General features: G+C 40.8%; 1 protein-coding gene across 7 annotated transcripts in view; it reads left to right on the forward strand.

The window, feature by feature from the left end:
• The window catches only part of LOC5512766 (protocadherin Fat 4), a 64,907-nt gene that overhangs the window by 7,375 nt on the left and 37,715 nt on the right, over nucleotides 1-19,817 (forward strand). For 2 of the 7 annotated variants that reach the window (XM_048725486.1, XM_048725481.1), the window contains exons 15-61: nucleotides 93-304; nucleotides 572-754; nucleotides 933-1,079; nucleotides 1,373-1,558; nucleotides 1,686-1,866; nucleotides 1,990-2,201; nucleotides 2,469-2,651; nucleotides 2,830-2,976; nucleotides 3,270-3,455; nucleotides 3,583-3,763; nucleotides 3,887-4,098; nucleotides 4,370-4,552; nucleotides 4,731-4,877; nucleotides 5,171-5,356; nucleotides 5,484-5,664; nucleotides 5,788-5,999; nucleotides 6,271-6,453; nucleotides 6,632-6,778; nucleotides 7,072-7,257; nucleotides 7,385-7,565; nucleotides 7,689-7,900; nucleotides 8,172-8,354; nucleotides 8,533-8,679; nucleotides 8,973-9,158; nucleotides 9,286-9,466; nucleotides 9,590-9,801; nucleotides 10,073-10,255; nucleotides 10,434-10,580; nucleotides 10,874-11,059; nucleotides 11,187-11,367; nucleotides 11,491-11,702; nucleotides 11,974-12,156; nucleotides 12,335-12,481; nucleotides 14,674-14,859; nucleotides 14,987-15,167; nucleotides 15,291-15,502; nucleotides 15,774-15,956; nucleotides 16,135-16,281; nucleotides 16,576-16,761; nucleotides 16,889-17,069; nucleotides 17,193-17,404; nucleotides 17,672-17,854; nucleotides 18,033-18,179; nucleotides 18,472-18,657; nucleotides 18,785-18,965; nucleotides 19,089-19,300; nucleotides 19,568-19,750. In XM_048725486.1, coding sequence (XP_048581443.1) covers nucleotides 93-304; nucleotides 572-754; nucleotides 933-1,079; nucleotides 1,373-1,558; nucleotides 1,686-1,866; nucleotides 1,990-2,201; nucleotides 2,469-2,651; nucleotides 2,830-2,976; nucleotides 3,270-3,455; nucleotides 3,583-3,763; nucleotides 3,887-4,098; nucleotides 4,370-4,552; nucleotides 4,731-4,877; nucleotides 5,171-5,356; nucleotides 5,484-5,664; nucleotides 5,788-5,999; nucleotides 6,271-6,453; nucleotides 6,632-6,778; nucleotides 7,072-7,257; nucleotides 7,385-7,565; nucleotides 7,689-7,900; nucleotides 8,172-8,354; nucleotides 8,533-8,679; nucleotides 8,973-9,158; nucleotides 9,286-9,466; nucleotides 9,590-9,801; nucleotides 10,073-10,255; nucleotides 10,434-10,580; nucleotides 10,874-11,059; nucleotides 11,187-11,367; nucleotides 11,491-11,702; nucleotides 11,974-12,156; nucleotides 12,335-12,481; nucleotides 14,674-14,859; nucleotides 14,987-15,167; nucleotides 15,291-15,502; nucleotides 15,774-15,956; nucleotides 16,135-16,281; nucleotides 16,576-16,761; nucleotides 16,889-17,069; nucleotides 17,193-17,404; nucleotides 17,672-17,854; nucleotides 18,033-18,179; nucleotides 18,472-18,657; nucleotides 18,785-18,965; nucleotides 19,089-19,300; nucleotides 19,568-19,750 — 8,576 coding nt within the window. The remainder of the gene's footprint in view (nucleotides 1-92; nucleotides 305-571; nucleotides 755-932; nucleotides 1,080-1,372; nucleotides 1,559-1,685; nucleotides 1,867-1,989; nucleotides 2,202-2,468; nucleotides 2,652-2,829; nucleotides 2,977-3,269; nucleotides 3,456-3,582; nucleotides 3,764-3,886; nucleotides 4,099-4,369; nucleotides 4,553-4,730; nucleotides 4,878-5,170; nucleotides 5,357-5,483; nucleotides 5,665-5,787; nucleotides 6,000-6,270; nucleotides 6,454-6,631; nucleotides 6,779-7,071; nucleotides 7,258-7,384; nucleotides 7,566-7,688; nucleotides 7,901-8,171; nucleotides 8,355-8,532; nucleotides 8,680-8,972; nucleotides 9,159-9,285; nucleotides 9,467-9,589; nucleotides 9,802-10,072; nucleotides 10,256-10,433; nucleotides 10,581-10,873; nucleotides 11,060-11,186; nucleotides 11,368-11,490; nucleotides 11,703-11,973; nucleotides 12,157-12,334; nucleotides 12,482-14,673; nucleotides 14,860-14,986; nucleotides 15,168-15,290; nucleotides 15,503-15,773; nucleotides 15,957-16,134; nucleotides 16,282-16,575; nucleotides 16,762-16,888; nucleotides 17,070-17,192; nucleotides 17,405-17,671; nucleotides 17,855-18,032; nucleotides 18,180-18,471; nucleotides 18,658-18,784; nucleotides 18,966-19,088; nucleotides 19,301-19,567; nucleotides 19,751-19,817) is intronic. The other 5 variants (XM_048725487.1, XM_048725482.1, XM_048725483.1 and 2 more) reach the window with 4 other exon arrangements.

Raw genomic sequence — 19,817 nt, forward strand, 5'->3', positions numbered from 1 at the left:
GTTGAAATGAATTAAAAATGACAAAAAGCTTTTTTTATCTAAAGAACTACAAATCACAAACAAGAGTATATTGTTTACTTTCATTTCAACAGGGTTTTTTTCGATTAATAACAAGACTGGAGCGATTTCGGTGGCAAAACAGCTTGATCGCGAGACACGTGACCAATACACGCTGACTGTAATGGCTCAAGATGGGGGCGAGCCGCCCCTGAACAGTACAACCGCAGTCGCCATTCAAGTGGGTGATGCGAATGATAATCCACCTGTCATACAAGACGCTGTCATTCAAGTATCCTTGAGTGAGGTGAGAGGATGGTAATCAAGGATCGTTGCCTAATGATAGTTACCAATTATTCATCGAAAGCTCAACAGTCAGACGCAAAAATTGCTACAGTTTAACTGTTTGCTTGAAAAAATGGCGTTATATTACAATGTGATTGTTGAAGCAATTTTTATCCAAGTGCTCGTCTTTTTCTTATGAAACTGACGTGCGTTTTTAAAAGGTCTGGTAAAACGTACCATTCTAAAATTCTCTAACCTTTTTTACTTCTTCGACCTTTTCTGTTCCCAGACGGCTGCAATAGACACTCCAGTAGCAACAGTGATAGCATCTGATAAAGACATCGGTGCCAACGGACGCCTCATGTACAGCATCGAAAACGGCGCACATGGGCACTTTCAGATCAAAGACTCGAGCAGTGGGGCGATCAGTCTGGCTGGCATGCTTAGCTACAATCAGCGGAACAATTACATTGTGAGTGTTATAGGAAACATCGAGATGGGGTTGTCATCGTTACAAAATGGGCGTGTTACAATTAAGGAGTATCAAATATTATAGAACACTAATGACAGCAGCCATCAATACACAGAACAATATCAAGAACAGAATAGCAACTTACTATTAATCCTGCGTGATGATTTGCATACTCCAGGTGGTTGTTAACGTAACAGACGGAGGTTCCCCGGCCCTAAAGTCACGTGCTATGGTGGTGATTGATGTGACGCCGAAACCCCGAAACTTGACGTATGACGTGTCAGTATTAGAGGGAGAGGCTAACGTACAAGTGATGGACTTGAAAGTAACTGTGTAAATAAGGAACTTCTACAATATTATAAGGCGTACGCCTCTAAACTATTTTGCTATTTTAACAAAGGAAAAAAAAACAGGGTCGGGCTCTCTCCACTTGCGTTCATAGGATGTATTGCTCTGAATTGACAAATGCAAATGTTATTTACGCATTTTGGTTTAAAGAAAAGCAGAAGGATTACTTATTTTGAATAGTCCTTTCTTTTATGCGGGCAAATACCGATACGGAAGAAGAAGTGGAATTTCTACTTTCTAAAAATATTTTTTCGTTCATTTTACCACCAGCCAGCCGAGTCGCATTTCAATGTGTCCGGAGGAAATTTTACCTTTTTCGATAGTTCCGGGTCCATGTTTTCTATCAATGGTACTAACCTGAGAGTTGGGTCAACTCCGCTGGACAGAGAAACTGCTGCACAACATATATTGGATATTTCACTCACTGAAGGAGGCACAATCAAAGGTTTTGTCAAGGTAATGAAATGAATGTTTCTTTGCATCATCAGAATAACTTGTCATCGTCATATTTACCATCATCAGAACAGCCGTTTCAAATAAAAACTCATTAATATCAGAAGACTTGTCTTATATCGCATTGCAGGTCACAGTAAACGTTCTTGATATAAACGACGAGACACCTTTGTTCCAATCTCCTTTTTTCAACGTTTCCGTGAACGAAATCGAGAGACTGGGCACCGTGTTCCTCACAGTATCAGCAACAGATGGCGATGCCGGTGCGAATAGTGCGCTGACATATTCCATCGCGGCCGGAAACGAAGAAGGTAAGCATTTTGAGAAATTTGTAGTATTTTTTGTTGAAATGAATTAAAAATGACAAAAAGCTTTTTTATCTAAAGAACTACAAATCACAAACAAAAATATATTGTTTACTTTCGTTTCAACAGGGGTTTTTTCGATTAATAACAAGACTGGAGCGATTTCGGTGGCAAAACAGCTGGATCGCGAAACACGTGACCAATACACGCTGACTGTAATGGCTCAAGATGGGGGCGAGCCGCCCCTGAACAGTACAACCGCAGTCGTCATTCAAGTGGGTGATGCGAATGATAATCCACCTGTCATACAAGACGCTGTCATTCAAGTATCCTTGAGTGAGGTTAGAGGATGGTAATCAAGGATCGTTGCCTAATGATAGTTACCAATTATTCATCGAAAGCTCAACAGTCAGACGCAAAAATTGCTACAGTTTAACTGTTTGCTTGAAAAAATGGCGTTATATTACAATGTGATTGTTGAAGCAATTTTTATTCAAGTGCTCGTCTTTTTCTTATGAAACTGACGTGCGTTTTTAAAAGGTCTGGTAAAACGTACCATTCTAAAATTATCTAACCTATTTGACTTCTCTGACCTTTTCTGTTCCCAGACGGCTGCAATAGACACTCCAGTAGCAACAGTGATAGCATCTGATAAAGACATCGGTGCCAACGGACGCCTCATGTACAGCATCGAAAGCGGCGCACATGGGCACTTTCAGATCAAAGATTCGAGCAGTGGGGCGATCAGTCTGGCTGGCATGCTCAGCTACAATCAGCGGAACAATTACATTGTGAGTGTTATAAAAAACATCGAGATGGGGTTGTCATCGTTACAAAATGGGGGTGTTACAATTCAGGAGTATCAAATATTATAGAACACTAATGACAGCAGCCATCAATACACAGAACAACATCAAGAACAGAATAGCAACTTACTATTAATCCTGCGTGATGATTTGCATACTCCAGGTGGTTGTTAACGTAACAGACGGAGGTTCCCCGGCCCTAAAGTCACGTGCTATGGTGGTGATTGATGTGACGCCGAAACCCCGAAACTTGACGTATGACGTGTCAGTAATGGAGGGAGAGGCTAACGTACAAGTGATGGACTTGAAGGTAACTGTGTAAATAAGGGACTCCTATAATATTATAAGGCGTACGCCTCTAAATTATTTTGCTATTTTGGCAAAGGAAAAAAAAACAGGGTCGGGCTCTATCCACTTGCGTTCATAGGGTGTATTGCTCTGAATTAACAAATGCAAATTTTATTTACGCATTTTGGTTTAAAGAAAAGCAGAAGGATTACTTATTTTGAACAGTCCTTTCTTTTATGCGGGCAAATACCGATACGGAAGAAGAAGTGGAATTTATACTTTCTAAAAATATTTTCTCATTCATTTTACCACCAGCCAGCCGAGTCGCATTTCAATGTGTCCGGAGGAAATTTTACCTTTTTCGATAGTTCCGGGTCCATGTTTTCTATCAATGGTACTAACCTAAGAGTTGGGTCAACTCCGCTGGACAGAGAAACTGCTGCACAACATGTATTGGATATTTCACTCACTGAAGGAGGCACAATCAAAGGCTTTGTCAAGGTAATGAAATGAATGTTTCTTTGCATCATCAGAATAACTTGTCATCGTCATATTTCCCATCATCAGAACAGCCGTTTCAAATAAAAACTTATTGATATCAGAAGACTTATCTTATATCGCATTGCAGGTCACAATAAACGTTCTTGATATAAACGACGAGACACCTTTGTTCCAATCTCCTTCTTTTAACGTTTCCGTGAACGAAATCGAGAGACTGGGCACCGTGTTCCTCACAGTATCAGCAACAGATGGCGATGCCGGTGCGAATAGTGCGCTGACATATTCCATCGCGGCCGGAAACGAAGAAGGTAAGCATTTTAAGAAATTTATAGTATTGTTTGTTGAAATGAATTAAAAATGACAAAAAGCTTTTTCATCTGAAGAACTACAAATCACAAACTAGAGTATATTGTTTACTTTCATTTCAACAGGGTTTTTTTCGATTAATAACAAGACTGGAGCGATTTCGGTGGCAAAACAGCTGGATCGCGAGACACGTGACCAATACACGCTGACTGTAATGGCTCAAGATGGGGGCGAGCCGCCCCTGAACAGTACAACCGCAGTCGCCATTCAAGTGGGTGATGCGAATGATAATCCACCTGTCATACAAGACGCTGTCATACAAGTATCCTTGAGTGAGGTGAGAGGATGGTAATCAAGGATCGTTGCCTAATGATAGTTACCAATTATTCATCGAAAGCTCAACAGTCAGACGCGAAAATTGCGACAGTTTAACTGTTTGCTTGAAAAAAAAAATGGAGTTATATTACAATGTGATTGTTGAAGAAATTTTTATTCAAGTGCTCGTCTTTTTCTTATGAAACCGACGTGCGTTTTTAAAAGGTCTGGTAAAACGAACCATTCTAAAATTCTCTAACCTTTTTTACTTCTTTGACCTTTTCTGTTCCCAGACGGCTGCAATAGACACTCCAGTAGCAACAGTGATAGCATCTGATAAAGACATCGGTGCCAACGGACGCCTCATGTACAGCATCGAAAGCGGCGCACATGGGCACTTTCAGATCAAAGACTCGAGCAGTGGGGCGATCAGTCTGGCTGGCATGCTCAGCTACAATCAGCGGAACAATTACATTGTGAGTGTTATAGGAAACATCGAGATGGGGTTGTCATCGTTTCAAAATGGGGGTGTTACAATTAAGGAGTATCAAATATTATAGAACACCAATGACAGCAGCCATCAATACACAGAACAACATCAAGAACAGAATCGCAACTTGCTATTAATCCTGTGTGATGATTTGCATACTCCAGGTGGTTGTTAACGTAACAGACGGAGGTTCCCCGGCCCTAAAGTCACGTGCTATGGTGGTGATTGATGTGACGCCGAAACCCCGAAACTTGACGTATGACGTGTCAGTATTGGAGGGAGAGGCTAACGTACAAGTGATGGACTTGAAGGTAACTGTGTAAATAAGGGACTCCTATAATATTACAAGGCGTACGCCTCTAAACTATTTTGCTATTTTGGCAAAGGAAAAAAAACAGGGTCGGGCTCTATCCACTTGCGTTCATAGGATGTATTGCTCTGAATTGACAAATGCAAATTTTATTTACGCATTTTGGTTTAAAGAAAAGCAGAAGGATTACTTATTTTGAATAGTCCTTTCTTTTTATGCGGGCAAATACCGATACGGAAGAAGAAGTGGAATTTCTACTTTCTAAAAATATTTTCTCGTTCATTTTACCACCAGCCAGCCGAGTCGCATTTCAATGTGTCCGGAGGAAATTTTACCTTTTTCGATAGTTCCGGGTCCATGTTTTCTATCAATGGTACTAACCTGAGAGTTGGGTCAACTCCGCTGGACAGAGAAACTGCTGCACAACATGTATTGGATATTTCACTCACTGAAGGAGGCACAATCAAAGGCTTTGTCAAGGTAATGAAATGAATGTTTCTTTGCATCATCAGAATAACTTGTCCTCGTCATATTTCCCATCATAAGAACAGCCGTTTCAAATAAAAACTTATTGATATCAGAAGACTTATCTTATATCGCATTGCAGGTCACAGTAAACGTTCTTGATATAAACGACGAGACACCTTTGTTCCAATCTCCTTCTTTTAACGTTTCCGTGAACGAAATCGAGAGACTGGGCACCGTGTTCCTCACAGTATCAGCAACAGATGGCGATGCCGGTTCGAATAGTGCGCTGACATATTCCATCGCGGCCGGAAACGAAGAAGGTAAGCATTTTAAGAAATTTATAGTATTGTTTGTTGAAATGAATTAAAAATGACAAAAAGCTTTTTCATCTGAAGAACTACAAATCACAAACTAGAGTATATTGTTTACTTTCATTTCAACAGGGTTTTTTTCGATTAATAACAAGACTGGAGCGATTTCGGTGGCAAAACAGCTGGATCGCGAAACACGTGACCAATACACGCTGACTGTAATGGCTCAAGATGGGGGCGAGCCGCCCCTGAACAGTACAACCGCAGTCGCCATTCAAGTGGGTGATGCGAATGATAATCCACCTGTCATACAAGACGCTGTCATACAAGTATCCTTGAGTGAGGTGAGAGGATGGTAATCAAGGATCGTTGCCTAATGATAGTTACCAATTATTCATCTAAAGCTCAACAGTCAGACGCGAAAATTGCGACAGTTTAACTGTTTGCTTGAAAAAAAAAATGGAGTTATATTACAATGTGATTGTTGAAGAAATTTTTATTCAAGTGCTCGTCTTTTTCTTATGAAACCGACGTGCGTTTTTAAAAGGTCTGGTAAAACGAACCATTCTAAAATTCTCTAACCTTTTTTACTTCTTTGACCTTTTCTGTTCCCAGACGGCTGCAATAGACACTCCAGTAGCAACAGTGATAGCATCTGATAAAGACATCGGTGCCAACGGACGCCTCATGTACAGCATCGAAAGCGGCGCACATGGGCACTTTCAGATCAAAGACTCGAGCAGTGGGGCGATCAGTCTGGCTGGCATGCTCAGCTACAATCAGCGGAACAATTACATTGTGAGTGTTATAGGAAACATCGAGATGGGGTTGTCATCGTTTCAAAATGGGGGTGTTACAATTAAGGAGTATCAAATATTATAGAACACCAATGACAGCAGCCATCAATACACAGAACAACATCAAGAACAGAATCGCAACTTGCTATTAATCCTGTGTGATGATTTGCATACTCCAGGTGGTTGTTAACGTAACAGACGGAGGTTCCCCGGCCCTAAAGTCACGTGCTATGGTGGTGATTGATGTGACGCCGAAACCCCGAAACTTGACGTATGACGTGTCAGTATTGGAGGGAGAGGCTAACGTACAAGTGATGGACTTGAAGGTAACTGTGTAAATAAGGGACTCCTATAATATTACAAGGCGTACGCCTCTAAACTATTTTGCTATTTTGGCAAAGGAAAAAAAACAGGGTCGGGCTCTATCCACTTGCGTTCATAGGATGTATTGCTCTGAATTGACAAATGCAAATTTTATTTACGCATTTTGGTTTAAAGAAAAGCAGAAGGATTACTTATTTTGAATAGTCCTTTCTTTTTATGCGGGCAAATACCGATACGGAAGAAGAAGTGGAATTTCTACTTTCTAAAAATATTTTCTCGTTCATTTTACCACCAGCCAGCCGAGTCGCATTTCAATGTGTCCGGAGGAAATTTTACCTTTTTCGATAGTTCCGGGTCCATGTTTTCTATCAATGGTACTAACCTGAGAGTTGGGTCAACTCCGCTGGACAGAGAAACTGCTGCACAACATGTATTGGATATTTCACTCACTGAAGGAGGCACAATCAAAGGCTTTGTCAAGGTAATGAAATGAATGTTTCTTTGCATCATCAGAATAACTTGTCCTCGTCATATTTCCCATCATAAGAACAGCCGTTTCAAATAAAAACTTATTGATATCAGAAGACTTATCTTATATCGCATTGCAGGTCACAGTAAACGTTCTTGATATAAACGACGAGACACCTTTGTTCCAATCTCCTTCTTTTAACGTTTCCGTGAACGAAATCGAGAGACTGGGCACCGTGTTCCTCACAGTATCAGCAACAGATGGCGATGCCGGTTCGAATAGTGCGCTGACATATTCCATCGCGGCCGGAAACGAAGAAGGTAAGCATTTTAAGAAATTTATAGTATTGTTTGTTGAAATGAATTAAAAATGACAAAAAGCTTTTTCATCTGAAGAACTACAAATCACAAACTAGAGTATATTGTTTACTTTCATTTCAACAGGGTTTTTTTCGATTAATAACAAGACTGGAGCGATTTCGGTGGCAAAACAGCTGGATCGCGAAACACGTGACCAATACACGCTGACTGTAATGGCTCAAGATGGGGGCGAGCCGCCCCTGAACAGTACAACCGCAGTCGCCATTCAAGTGGGTGATGCGAATGATAATCCACCTGTCATACAAGACGCTGTCATACAAGTATCCTTGAGTGAGGTGAGAGGATGGTAATCAAGGATCGTTGCCTAATGATAGTTACCAATTATTCATCGAAAGCTCAACAGTCAGACGCGAAAATTGCGACAGTTTAACTGTTTGCTTGAAAAAAAAAATGGAGTTATATTACAATGTGATTGTTGAAGAAAGTTTTATTCAAGTGCTCGTCTTTTTCTTATGAAACCGACGTGCGTTTTTAAAAGGTCTGGTAAAACGAACCATTCTAAAATTCTCTAACCTTTTTTACTTCTTTGACCTTTTCTGTTCCCAGACGGCTGCAATAGACACTCCAGTAGCAACAGTGATAGCATCTGATAAAGACATCGGTGCCAACGGACGCCTCATGTACAGCATCGAAAGCGGCGCACATGGGCACTTTCAGATCAAAGACTCGAGCAGTGGGGCGATCAGTCTGGCTGGCATGCTCAGCTACAATCAGCGGAACAATTACATTGTGAGTGTTATAGGAAACATCGAGATGGGGTTGTCATCGTTTCAAAATGGGGGTGTTACAATTAAGGAGTATCAAATATTATAGAACACCAATGACAGCAGCCATCAATACACAGAACAACATCAAGAACAGAATCGCAACTTGCTATTAATCCTGTGTGATGATTTGCATACTCCAGGTGGTTGTTAACGTAACAGACGGAGGTTCCCCGGCCCTAAAGTCACGTGCTATGGTGGTGATTGATGTGACGCCGAAACCCCGAAACTTGACGTATGACGTGTCAGTATTGGAGGGAGAGGCTAACGTACAAGTGATGGACTTGAAGGTAACTGTGTAAATAAGGGACTCCTATAATATTACAAGGCGTACGCCTCTAAACTATTTTGCTATTTTGGCAAAGGAAAAAAAACAGGGTCGGGCTCTATCCACTTGCGTTCATAGGATGTATTGCTCTGAATTGACAAATGCAAATTTTATTTACGCATTTTGGTTTAAAGAAAAGCAGAAGGATTACTTATTTTGAATAGTCCTTTCTTTTTATGCGGGCAAATACCGATACGGAAGAAGAAGTGGAATTTCTACTTTCTAAAAATATTTTCTCGTTCATTTTACCACCAGCCAGCCGAGTCGCATTTCAATGTGTCCGGAGGAAATTTTACCTTTTTCGATAGTTCCGGGTCCATGTTTTCTATCAATGGTACTAACCTGAGAGTTGGGTCAACTCCGCTGGACAGAGAAACTGCTGCACAACATGTATTGGATATTTCACTCACTGAAGGAGGCACAATCAAAGGCTTTGTCAAGGTAATGAAATGAATGTTTCTTTGCATCATCAGAATAACTTGTCCTCGTCATATTTCCCATCATCAGAACAGCCGTTTCAAATAAAAACTTATTGATATCAGAAGACTTATCTTATATCGCATTGCAGGTCACAGTAAACGTTCTTGATATAAACGACGAGACACCTTTGTTCCAATCTCCTTCTTTTAACGTTTCCGTGAACGAAATCGAGAGACTGGGCACCGTGTTCCTCACAGTATCAGCAACAGATGGCGATGCCGGTTCGAATAGTGCGCTGACATATTCCATCGCGGCCGGAAACGAAGAAGGTAAGCATTTTAAGAAATTTATAGTATTGTTTGTTGAAATGAATTAAAAATGACAAAAAGCTTTTTCATCTGAAGAACTACAAATCACAAACTAGAATATATTGTTTACTTTCATTTCAACAGGGTTTTTTTCGATTAATAACAAGACTGGAGCGATTTCGGTGGCAAAACAGCTGGATCGCGAGACACGTGACCAATACACGCTGACTGTAATGGCTCAAGATGGGGGCGAGCCGCCCCTGAACAGTACAACCGCAGTCGCCATTCAAGTGGGTGATGCGAATGATAATCCACCTGTCATACAAGACGCTGTCATACAAGTATCCTTGAGTGAGGTGAGAGGATGGTAATCAAGGATCGTTGCCTAATGATAGTTACCAATTATTCATCGAAAGCTCAACAGTCAGACGCGAAAATTGCGACAGTTTAACTGTTTGCTTGAAAAAAAAAATGGAGTTATATTACAATGTGATTGTTGAAGAAATTTTTATTCAAGAGCTCGTCTTTTTCTTATGAAACCGACGTGCGTTTTTAAAAGGTCTGGTAAAACGAACCATTCTAAAATTCTCTAACCTTTTTTACTTCTTTGACCTTTTCTGTTCCCAGACGGCTGCAACAGACACTCCAGTAGCAACAGTGATAGCATCTGATAAAGACATCGGTGCCAACGGACGCCTCATGTACAGCATCGAAAGCGGCGCACATGGGCACTTTCAGATCAAAGACTCGAGCAGTGGGGCGATCAGTCTGGCTGGCATGCTCAGCTACAATCAGCGGAACAATTACATTGTGAGTGTTATAGGAAACATCGAGATGGGGTTGTCATCGTTTCAAAATGGGGGTGTTACAATTAAGGAGTATCAAATATTATAGAACACCAATGACAGCAGCCATCAATACACAGAACAACATCAAGAACAGAATCGCAACTTGCTATTAATCCTGTGTGATGATTTGCATACTCCAGGTGGTTGTTAACGTAACAGACGGAGGTTCCCCGGCCCTAAAGTCACGTGCTATGGTGGTGATTGATGTGACGCCGAAACCCCGAAACTTGACGTATGACGTGTCAGTATTGGAGGGAGAGGCTAACGTACAAGTGATGGACTTGAAGGTAACTGTGTAAATAAGGGACTTCTACAATATTATAAGGCGTACGCCTCTAAACTATTTTGCTATTTTGGCAAAGGAAAAAAAACAGGGTCGGGCTCTATCCACTTGCGTTCATAGGATGTATTGCTCTGAATTGACAAATGCAAATTTTATTTACGCATTTTGGTTTAAAGAAAAGCAGAAGGATTACTTATTTTGAATAGTCCTTTCTTTTTATGCGGGCAAATACCGATACGGAAGAAGAAGTGGAATTTCTACTTTCTAAAAATATTTTCTCGTTCATTTTACCACCAGCCAGCCGAGTCGCATTTCAATGTGTCCGGAGGAAATTTTACCTTTTTCGATAGTTCCGGGTCTATGTTTTCTATCAATGGTACTAACCTGAGAGTTGGGTCAACTCCGCTGGACAGAGAAACTGCTGCACAACATGTATTGGATATTTCACTCACTGAAGGAGGCACAATCAAAGGCTTTGTCAAGGTAATGAAATGAATGTTTCTTTGCATCATCAGAATAACTTGTCCTCGTCATATTTACCATCATCAGAACAGCCGTTTCAAATAAAAACTTATTGATATCAGAAGACTTATCTTATATCGCATTGCAGGTCACAGTAAACGTTCTTGATATAAACGACGAGACACCTTTGTTCCAATCTCCTTCTTTTAACGTTTCCGTGAACGAAATCGAGAGACTGGGCACCGTGTTCCTCACAGTATTAGCAACAGATGGCGATGCCGGTGCGAATAGTGCGCTGACATATTCCATCGCGGCCGGCAACGAAGAAGGTAAGCATTTTAAGAAATTTATAGTATTGTTTGTTGAAATGAATTAAAAATTACAAAAAGCTTTTTTATCTAAAGAACTACAAATCACAAACAAGAATATATTGTTTACTTTCGTTTCAACAGGGTTTTTTTCGATTAATAACAAGACTGGAGCGATTTCGGTGGCAAAACAGCTGGATCGCGAAACACGTGACCAATACACGCTGACTGTAATGGCTCAAGATGGGGGCGAGCCGCCCCTGAACAGTACAACCGCAGTCGCCATTCAAGTGGGTGATGCGAATGATAATCCACCTGTCATACAAGACGCTGTCATTCAAGTATCCTTGAGTGAGGTGAGAGGATGGTAATCAAGGATCGTTGCCTAATGATAGTTACCAATTATTCATCGAAAGCTCAACAGTCAGACGCGAAAATTGCGACAGTTTAACTGTTTGCTTGAAAAAAAAAATGGAGTTATATTACAATGTGATTGTTGAAGAAATTTTTATTCAAGTGCTCGTCTTTTTCTTATGAAACCGACGGGCGTTTTTAAAAGGTCTGGTAAAACGTACCATTCTATAATTCTCTAACCTTTTTTACTTCTTTGACCTTTTCTGTTCCCAGACGGCTGCAATAGACACTCCAGTAGCAACAGTGATAGCATCTGATAAAGACATCGGTGCCAACGGACGCCTAATGTACAGCATCGAAAGCGGCGCACATGGGCAGTTTCAGATCAAAGATTCGAGCAGTGGGGCGATCAATCTGGCTGGCATGCTCAGCTACAATCAGCGGAACAATTACATTGTGAGTGTTATAGGAAACATCGAGATGGGGTTGTCATCGTTTTAAAATGGGGGTGTTACAATTAAGGAGTATCAAATATTATAGAACACCAATGACAGCAGCCATCAATACACAGAACAACATCAAGAACAGAATAGCAACTTACTATTAATCCTGCGTGATGATTTGCATACTCCAGGTGGTTGTTAACGTAACAGACGGAGGTTCCCCGGCCCTAAAGTCACGTGCTATGGTGGTGATTGATGTGACGCCGAAACCCCGAAACTTGACGTATGACGTGTCAGTATTGGAGGGAGAGGCTAACGTACAAGTGATGGACTTGAAGGTAACTGTGTAAATAAGGAACTTCTACAATATTATAAGGCGTACGCCTCTAAACTATTTTGCTAATTTGGCAAAGGAAAAAAAAAACAGGGTCGGGCTCTCTCCACTTGCGTTCATAGGATGTATTGCTCTGAATTGACAAATGCAAATTTTATTTACGCATTTTGGTTTAAAGAAAAGCAGAAGGATTACTTATTTTGAATAGTCCTTTCTTTTATGCGGGCAAATACCGATACGGAAGAAGAAGTGGAATTTCTACTTTCTAAAAATATTTTCTCGTTCATTTTACCACCAGCCAGTCGTGTCGCATTTCAATGTGTCCGGAGGGAATTTTACCTTTTTCAATACTTCCGGGTCCATGTTTTCTATCAATGGTAATATCCTGAGAGTTGGGTCAACTCCGCTGGACAGAGAAACTGCTGCACAACATGTATTGGATATTTCACTCACTGAAGGAGGCACAATTAAAGGCTTTGCCAAGGTAATGAAATGAATGTTTCTTTGCATCATCAGAATAACTTGTCGTCGTCATATTTCCCATCATCAGAACAGCCGTTTCAAATAAAAACTTATTGATATCAGAAGACTCGTCTTATATCGCATTGCAGGTCACAGTAAACGTTCTTGATATAAACGACGAGACACCTTTGTTCCAATCTCCTTCTTTTAACGTTTCCGTGAACGAAATCGAGAGACTGGACACCGTGTTCCTCACAGTATTAGCAACAGATGGCGATGCCGGTGCGAATAGTGCGCTGACATATTCCATCGCGGCCGGCAACGAAGAAGGTAAGCATTTTAAGAAATTTATAGTATTGTTTGTTGAAATGAATTAAAAATTACAAAAAGCTTTTTCATCTAAAGAACTACAAATCACAAACAAGAGTATATTGTTTACTTTTATTTCAACAGGGTTTTTTTCGATTAATAACAAGACTGGAGCGATTTCGTTGGCAAAACAGCTGGATCGCGAGACACGTGACCAATACACGCTCACTGTAATAGCTCAAGATGGGGGCGAGCCGCCCCTGAACAGTACAACCGCAGTCGCCATTCAAGTGGGTGATGCGAATGATAATCCACCTGTCATACAAGACGCTGTCATTCAAGTATCCTTGAGTGAGGTGAGAGGATGGTAATCAAGGATCGTTGCCTAATGATAGTTACCAATTATTCATCGAAAGCTCAACAGTCAGACGCAAAAATTGCTACAGTTTAACTGTTTGCTTGAAAAAATGGCGTTATATTACAATGTGATTGTTGAAGCAATTTTTATTCAAGTGCTCGTCTTTTTCTTATGAAACTGACGTGCGATTTTAAAAGGTCTGGTAAAACGTACCATTCTAAAATTCTCTAACCTATTTGACTTCTCTGACCTTTTCTGTTCCCAGACGGCTGCAATAGACACTCCAGTAGCAACAGTGATAGCATCTGATAAAGACATCGGTGCCAACAGACGCCTCATGTACAGCATCGAAAGCGGCGCACATGGGCACTTTCAGATCAAAGATTCGAGCAGTGGGGCGATCAGTCTGGCTGGCATGCTCAGCTACAATCAGCGGAACAATTACATTGTGAGTGTTATAGGAAACATCGAGATGGGGTTGTCATCGTTACAAAATGGGGGTGTTACAATTAAGGAGTATCAAATGTTATAGAACCCTAATGACAGCAGCCATCAATACACAGAACAACATCAAGAACAGAATAGCAACTTACTATTAATCCTGCGTGATGATTTGCATACTCCAGGTGGTTGTTAACGTAACAGACGGAGGTTCCCCGGCCCTAAAGTCACGTGCTATGGTGGTGATTGATGTGACGCCGAAACCCCGAAACTTGACGTATGACGTGTCAGTATTGGAGGGAGAGGCTAACGTACAAGTGATGGACTTGAAGGTAACTGTGTAAATAAGGAACTTCTACAATATTATAAGGCGTACGCCTCTAAACTATTTTGCTAATTTGGCAAAGGAAAAAAAAAACAGGGTCGGGCTCTCTCCACTTGCGTTCATAGGATGTATTGCTCTGAATTGACAAATGCAAATTTTATTTACGCATTTTGGTTTAAAGAAAAGCAGAAGGATTACTTATTTTGAATAGTCCTTTCTTTTATGCGAGCAAATACCGATACGGAAGAAGAAGTGGAATTTCTTTTTTCTAAAAATATTTTCTCGTTCATTTTACCACCAGCCAGCCGAGTCGCATTTCAATGTGTCCGGAGGAAATTTTACCTTTTTCGATAGTTCCGGGTCCATGTTTTCTATCAATGGTACTAACCTGAGAGTTGGGTCAACTCCGCTGGACAGGGAAACTGCTGCACAACATATATTGGATATTTCACTCACTGAAGGAGGCACAATCAAAGGCTTTGTCAAGGTAATGAAATGAATGTTTCTTTGCATCATCAGAATAACTTGTCATCGTCATATTTACCATCATCAGAACAGCCGTTTCAAATAAAAACTTATTGATATCAGAAGACTTGTCTTATATCGCATTGCAGGTCACAGTAAACGTTCTTGATATAAACGACGAGACACCTTTGTTCCAATCTCCTTCTTTTAACGTTTCCGTGAACGAAATCGAGAGACTGGGCACCGTGTTCCTTACAGTATCAGCAACAGATGGCGATGCCGGTGCGAATAGTGCGCTGACATATTCCATCGCGGCCGGAAACGAAGAAGGTAAGCATTTTAAGAAATTTGTAGTATTTTTTGTTGAAATGAATTAAAAATGACAAAAAGCTTTTTTATCTAAAGAACTACAAATCACAAACAAGAATATATTGTTTACTTTCGTTTCAACAGGTTTTTTTTCGATTAATAACAAGACTGGAGCGATTTCGGTGGCAAAACAGCTGGATCGCGAAACACGTGACCAATACACGCTGACTGTAATGGCTCAAGATGGGGGCGAGCCGCCCCTGAACAGTACAACCGCAGTCGCCATTCAAGTGGGTGATGCGAATGATAATCCACCTGTCATACAAGACGCTGTCATTCGTGTATCCTTGAGTGAGGTGAGAGGATGGTAATCAAGGATCGTTGCCTAATGGTAGTTACCAATTATTCATCGAAAGCTCAACAGTCAGACGCGAAAATTGCGACAGTTTAACTGTTTGCTTGAAAAAAAAAATGGAGTTATATTACAATGTGATTGTTGAAGAAATTTTTATTCAAGTGCTCGTCTTTTTCTTATGAAACCGACGGGCGTTTTTAAAAGGTCTGGTAAAACGTACCATTCTAAAATTCTCTAACCTTTTTTACTTCTTTGACCTTTTCTGTTCCCAGACGGCTGCAATAGACACTCCAGTAGCAACAGTGATAGCATCTGATAAAGACATCGTTGCCAACGGACGCCTAATGTACAGCATCGAAAGCGGCGCACATGGGCAGTTTCAGATCAAAGATTCGAGCAGTGGGGCGATCAATCTGGCTGGCATGCTCAGCTACAATCAGCGGAACAATTACATTGTGAGTGTTATAGGAAACATCGAGATGGGGTTGTCATCGTTACAAAATGGGGGTGTTACAATTAAGGAGTATCAAATATTATAGAACACCAATGACAGCAGCCATCAATACACAGAACAACATCAAGAACAGAATAGCAACTTACTATTAATCCTGCGTGATGATTTGCATACTCCAGGTGGTTGTTAACGTAACAGACGGAGGTTCCCCGGCCCTAAAGTCACGTGCTATGGTGGTGATTGATGTGACGCCGAAACCCCGAAACTTGACGTATGACGTGTCAGTATTGGAGGGAGAGGCTAACGTACAAGTGATGGACTTGAAGGTAACTGTGTAAATAAGGTACTTCTACAATATTATAAGGCGTACGCCTCTAAACTATTTTGCTAATTTGGCAAAGGAAAAAAAAAACAGGGTCGGGCTCTCTCCACTTGCGTTCATAGGATGTATTGCTCTGAATTGACAAATGCAAATTTTATTTACGCATTTTGGTTTAAAGAAAAGCAGAAGGATTACTTATTTTGAATAGTCCTTTCTTTTATGCGGGCAAATACCGATACGGAAGAAGAAGTGGAATTTCTACTTTCTAAAAATATTTTCTCGTTCATTTTACCACCAGCCAGTCGTGTCGCATTTCAATGTGTCCGGAGGGAATTTTACCTTTTTCAATACTTCCGGGTCCATGTTTTCTATCAATGGTAATATCCTGAGAGTTGGGTCAACTCCGCTGGACAGAGAAACTGCTGCACAACATGTATTGGATATTTCACTCACTGAAGGAGGCACAATTAAAGGCTTTGTCAAGGTAATGAAATGAATGTTTCTTTGCATCATCAGAATAACTTGTCGTCGTCATATTTACCATCATCAGAACAGCCGTTTCAAATAAAAACTCATTAATATCAGAAGACTTGTCTTATATCGCATTGCAGGTCACAGTAAACGTTCTTGATATAAACGACGAGACACCTTTGTTCCAATCTCCTTCTTTTAACGTTTCCGTGAACGAAATCGAGAGACTGGGCACCGTGTTCCTCACAGTATCAGCAACAGATGGCGATGCCGGTTCGAATAGTGCGCTGACATATTCCATCGCGGCCGGCAACGAAGAAGGTAAGCATTTTAAGAAATTTATAGTATTGCTTGTTGAAATGAATTAAAAATTACAAAAAGCTTTTTCATCTAAAGAACTACAAATCACAAACAAGAGTATATTGTTTACTTTCATTTCAACAGGGTTTTTTTCGATTAATAACAAGACTGGAGCGATTTCGTTGGCAAAACAGCTGGATCGCGAGACACGTGACCAATACACGCTCACTGTAATAGCTCAAGATGGGGGCGAGCCGCCCCTGAACAGTACAACCGCAGTCGCCATTCAAGTGGATGATGCGAATGATAATCCACCTGTCATACAAGACGCTGTCATTCAAGTATCCTTGAGTGAGGTGAGAGGATGGTAATCAAGGATCGTTGCCTAATGATAGTTACCAATTATTCATCGAAAGCTCAACAGTCAGACGCAAAAATTGCTACAGTTTAACTGTTTGCTTGAAAAAATGGCGTTATATTACAATGTGATTGTTGAAGCAATTTTTATTCAAGTGCTCGTCTTTTTCTTATGAAACTGACGTGCGTTTTTAAAAGGTCTGGTAAAACGTACCATTCTAAAATTCTCTAACCTATTTGACTTCTCTGACCTTTTCTGTTCCCAGACGGCTGCAATAGACACTCCAGTAGCAACAGTGATAGCATCTGATAAAGACATCGGTGCCAACAGACGCCTCATGTACAGCATCGAAAGCGGCGCACATGGGCACTTTCAGATCAAAGATTCGAGCAGTGGGGCGATCAGTCTGGCTGGCATGCTCAGCTACAATCAGCGGAACAATTACATTGTGAGTGTTATAGGAAACATCGAGATGGGGTTGTCATCGTTACAAAATGGGGGTGTTACAATTAAGGAGTATCAAATGTTATAGAACCCTAATGACAGCAGCCATCAATACACAGAACAACATCAAGAACAGAATAGCAACTTACTATTAATCCTGCGTGATGATTTGCATACTCCAGGTGGTTGTTAACGTAACAGACGGAGGTTCCCCGGCCCTAAAGTCACGTGCTATGGTGGTGATTGATGTGACGCCGAAACCCCGAAACTTGACGTATGACGTGTCAGTATTGGAGGGAGAGGCTAACGTACAAGTGATGGACTTGAAGGTAACTGTGTAAATAAGGGGCTCCTATAATATTATAAGGCGTACGCCTCTAAACTATTTTGCTATTTTGGCAAAGAAAAAAAAACAGGGTCGGGCTCTATCCACTTGCGTGCATAGGGTGTATTGCTCTGAATTGACAAATGCAAATTTTATTTACGCATTTTGGTTTGAAGAAAAGCAGAAGGATTACTTATTTTGAATAGTCCTTTCTTTTATGCGAGCAAATACCGATACGGAAGAAGAAGTGGAATTTCTACTTTCTAAAAATATTTTCTCGTTCATTTTACCACCAGCCAGCCGAGTCGCATTTCAATGTGTCCGGAGGAAATTTTACCTTTTTCGATAGTTCCGGGTCCATGTTTTCTATCAATGGTACTAATCTGAGAGTTGGGTCAACTCCGCTGGACAGAGAAACTGCTGCACAACATATATTGGATATTTCACTCACTGAAGGAGGCACAATCAAAGGCTTTGTCAAGGTAATGAAATGAATGTTTCTTTGCATCATCAGAATAACTTGTCATCGTCATATTTACCATTATCAGAACAGCCGTTTCAAATAAAAACTCATTAATATCAGAAGACTTGTCTTATATCGCATTGCAGGTCACAGTAAACGTTCTTGATATAAACGACGAGACACCTTTGTTCCAATCTCCTTCTTTTAACGTTTCCGTGAACGAAATCGAGAGACTGGGCACCGTGTTCCTCACAGTATCAGCAACAGATGGCGATGCCGGTGCGAATAGTGCGCTGACATATTCCATCGCGGCCGGAAACGAAGAAGGTAAGCATTTTAAGAAATTTGTAGTATTATTTGTTGAAATGAATAAAAAATGACAAAAAGCTTTTTTATCTAAAGAACTACAAATCACAAACAAGAATATATTGTTTACTTTCGTTTCAACAGGGTTTTTTTCGATTAATAACAAGACTGGAGCGATTTCGGTGGCAAAACAGCTGGATCGCGAAACACGTGACCAATACACGCTGACTGTAATGGCTCAAGATGGGGGCGAGCCGCCCCTGAACAGTACAACCGCAGTCGCCATTCAAGTGGATGATGCGAATGATAATCCACCTGTCATACAAGACGCTGTCATTCGAGTATCCTTGAGTGAGGTGAGAGGATGGTAATCAAGGATCGTTGCCTAATGATAGTTACCAATTATTCATCGAAAGCTCAACAGTCAGACGCAAAAATTGCTACAGTTTAACTGTTTGCATGAAAAAATGGCGTTACATTACAATGTGATTGTTGAAGCAATTTTTATTCCAGTGCTCGTCTTTTTCTTATGAAACTGACGTGCGTTTTTAAAAGGTCTGGTAAAACGTACCATTCTAAAATTCTCTAACCTATTTGACTTTTCTGACCTTTTCTGTTCCCAGACTGCTGCAATAGACACTCCAGTAGCAACAATGATAGCATCTGATAAAGACATCGGTGCCAACGGACGCCTCATGTACAGCATCGAAAGCGGCGCACATGGGCAGTTTCAGATCAAAGATTCGAGCAGTGGGGCGATCAGTCTGGATGGTATGCTCAGCTACAATCAGCGGAACAATTACATTGTGAGTGTTATAGGAAACATCGAGATGGGGTTGTCATCGTTACAAAATGGGGGTGTTACAATTCAGG

Source organism: Nematostella vectensis, chromosome 3 (assembly GCF_932526225.1).
Source record: "Nematostella vectensis chromosome 3, jaNemVect1.1, whole genome shotgun sequence".
NCBI classification, from domain to species: domain Eukaryota; kingdom Metazoa; phylum Cnidaria; class Anthozoa; order Actiniaria; family Edwardsiidae; genus Nematostella; species Nematostella vectensis.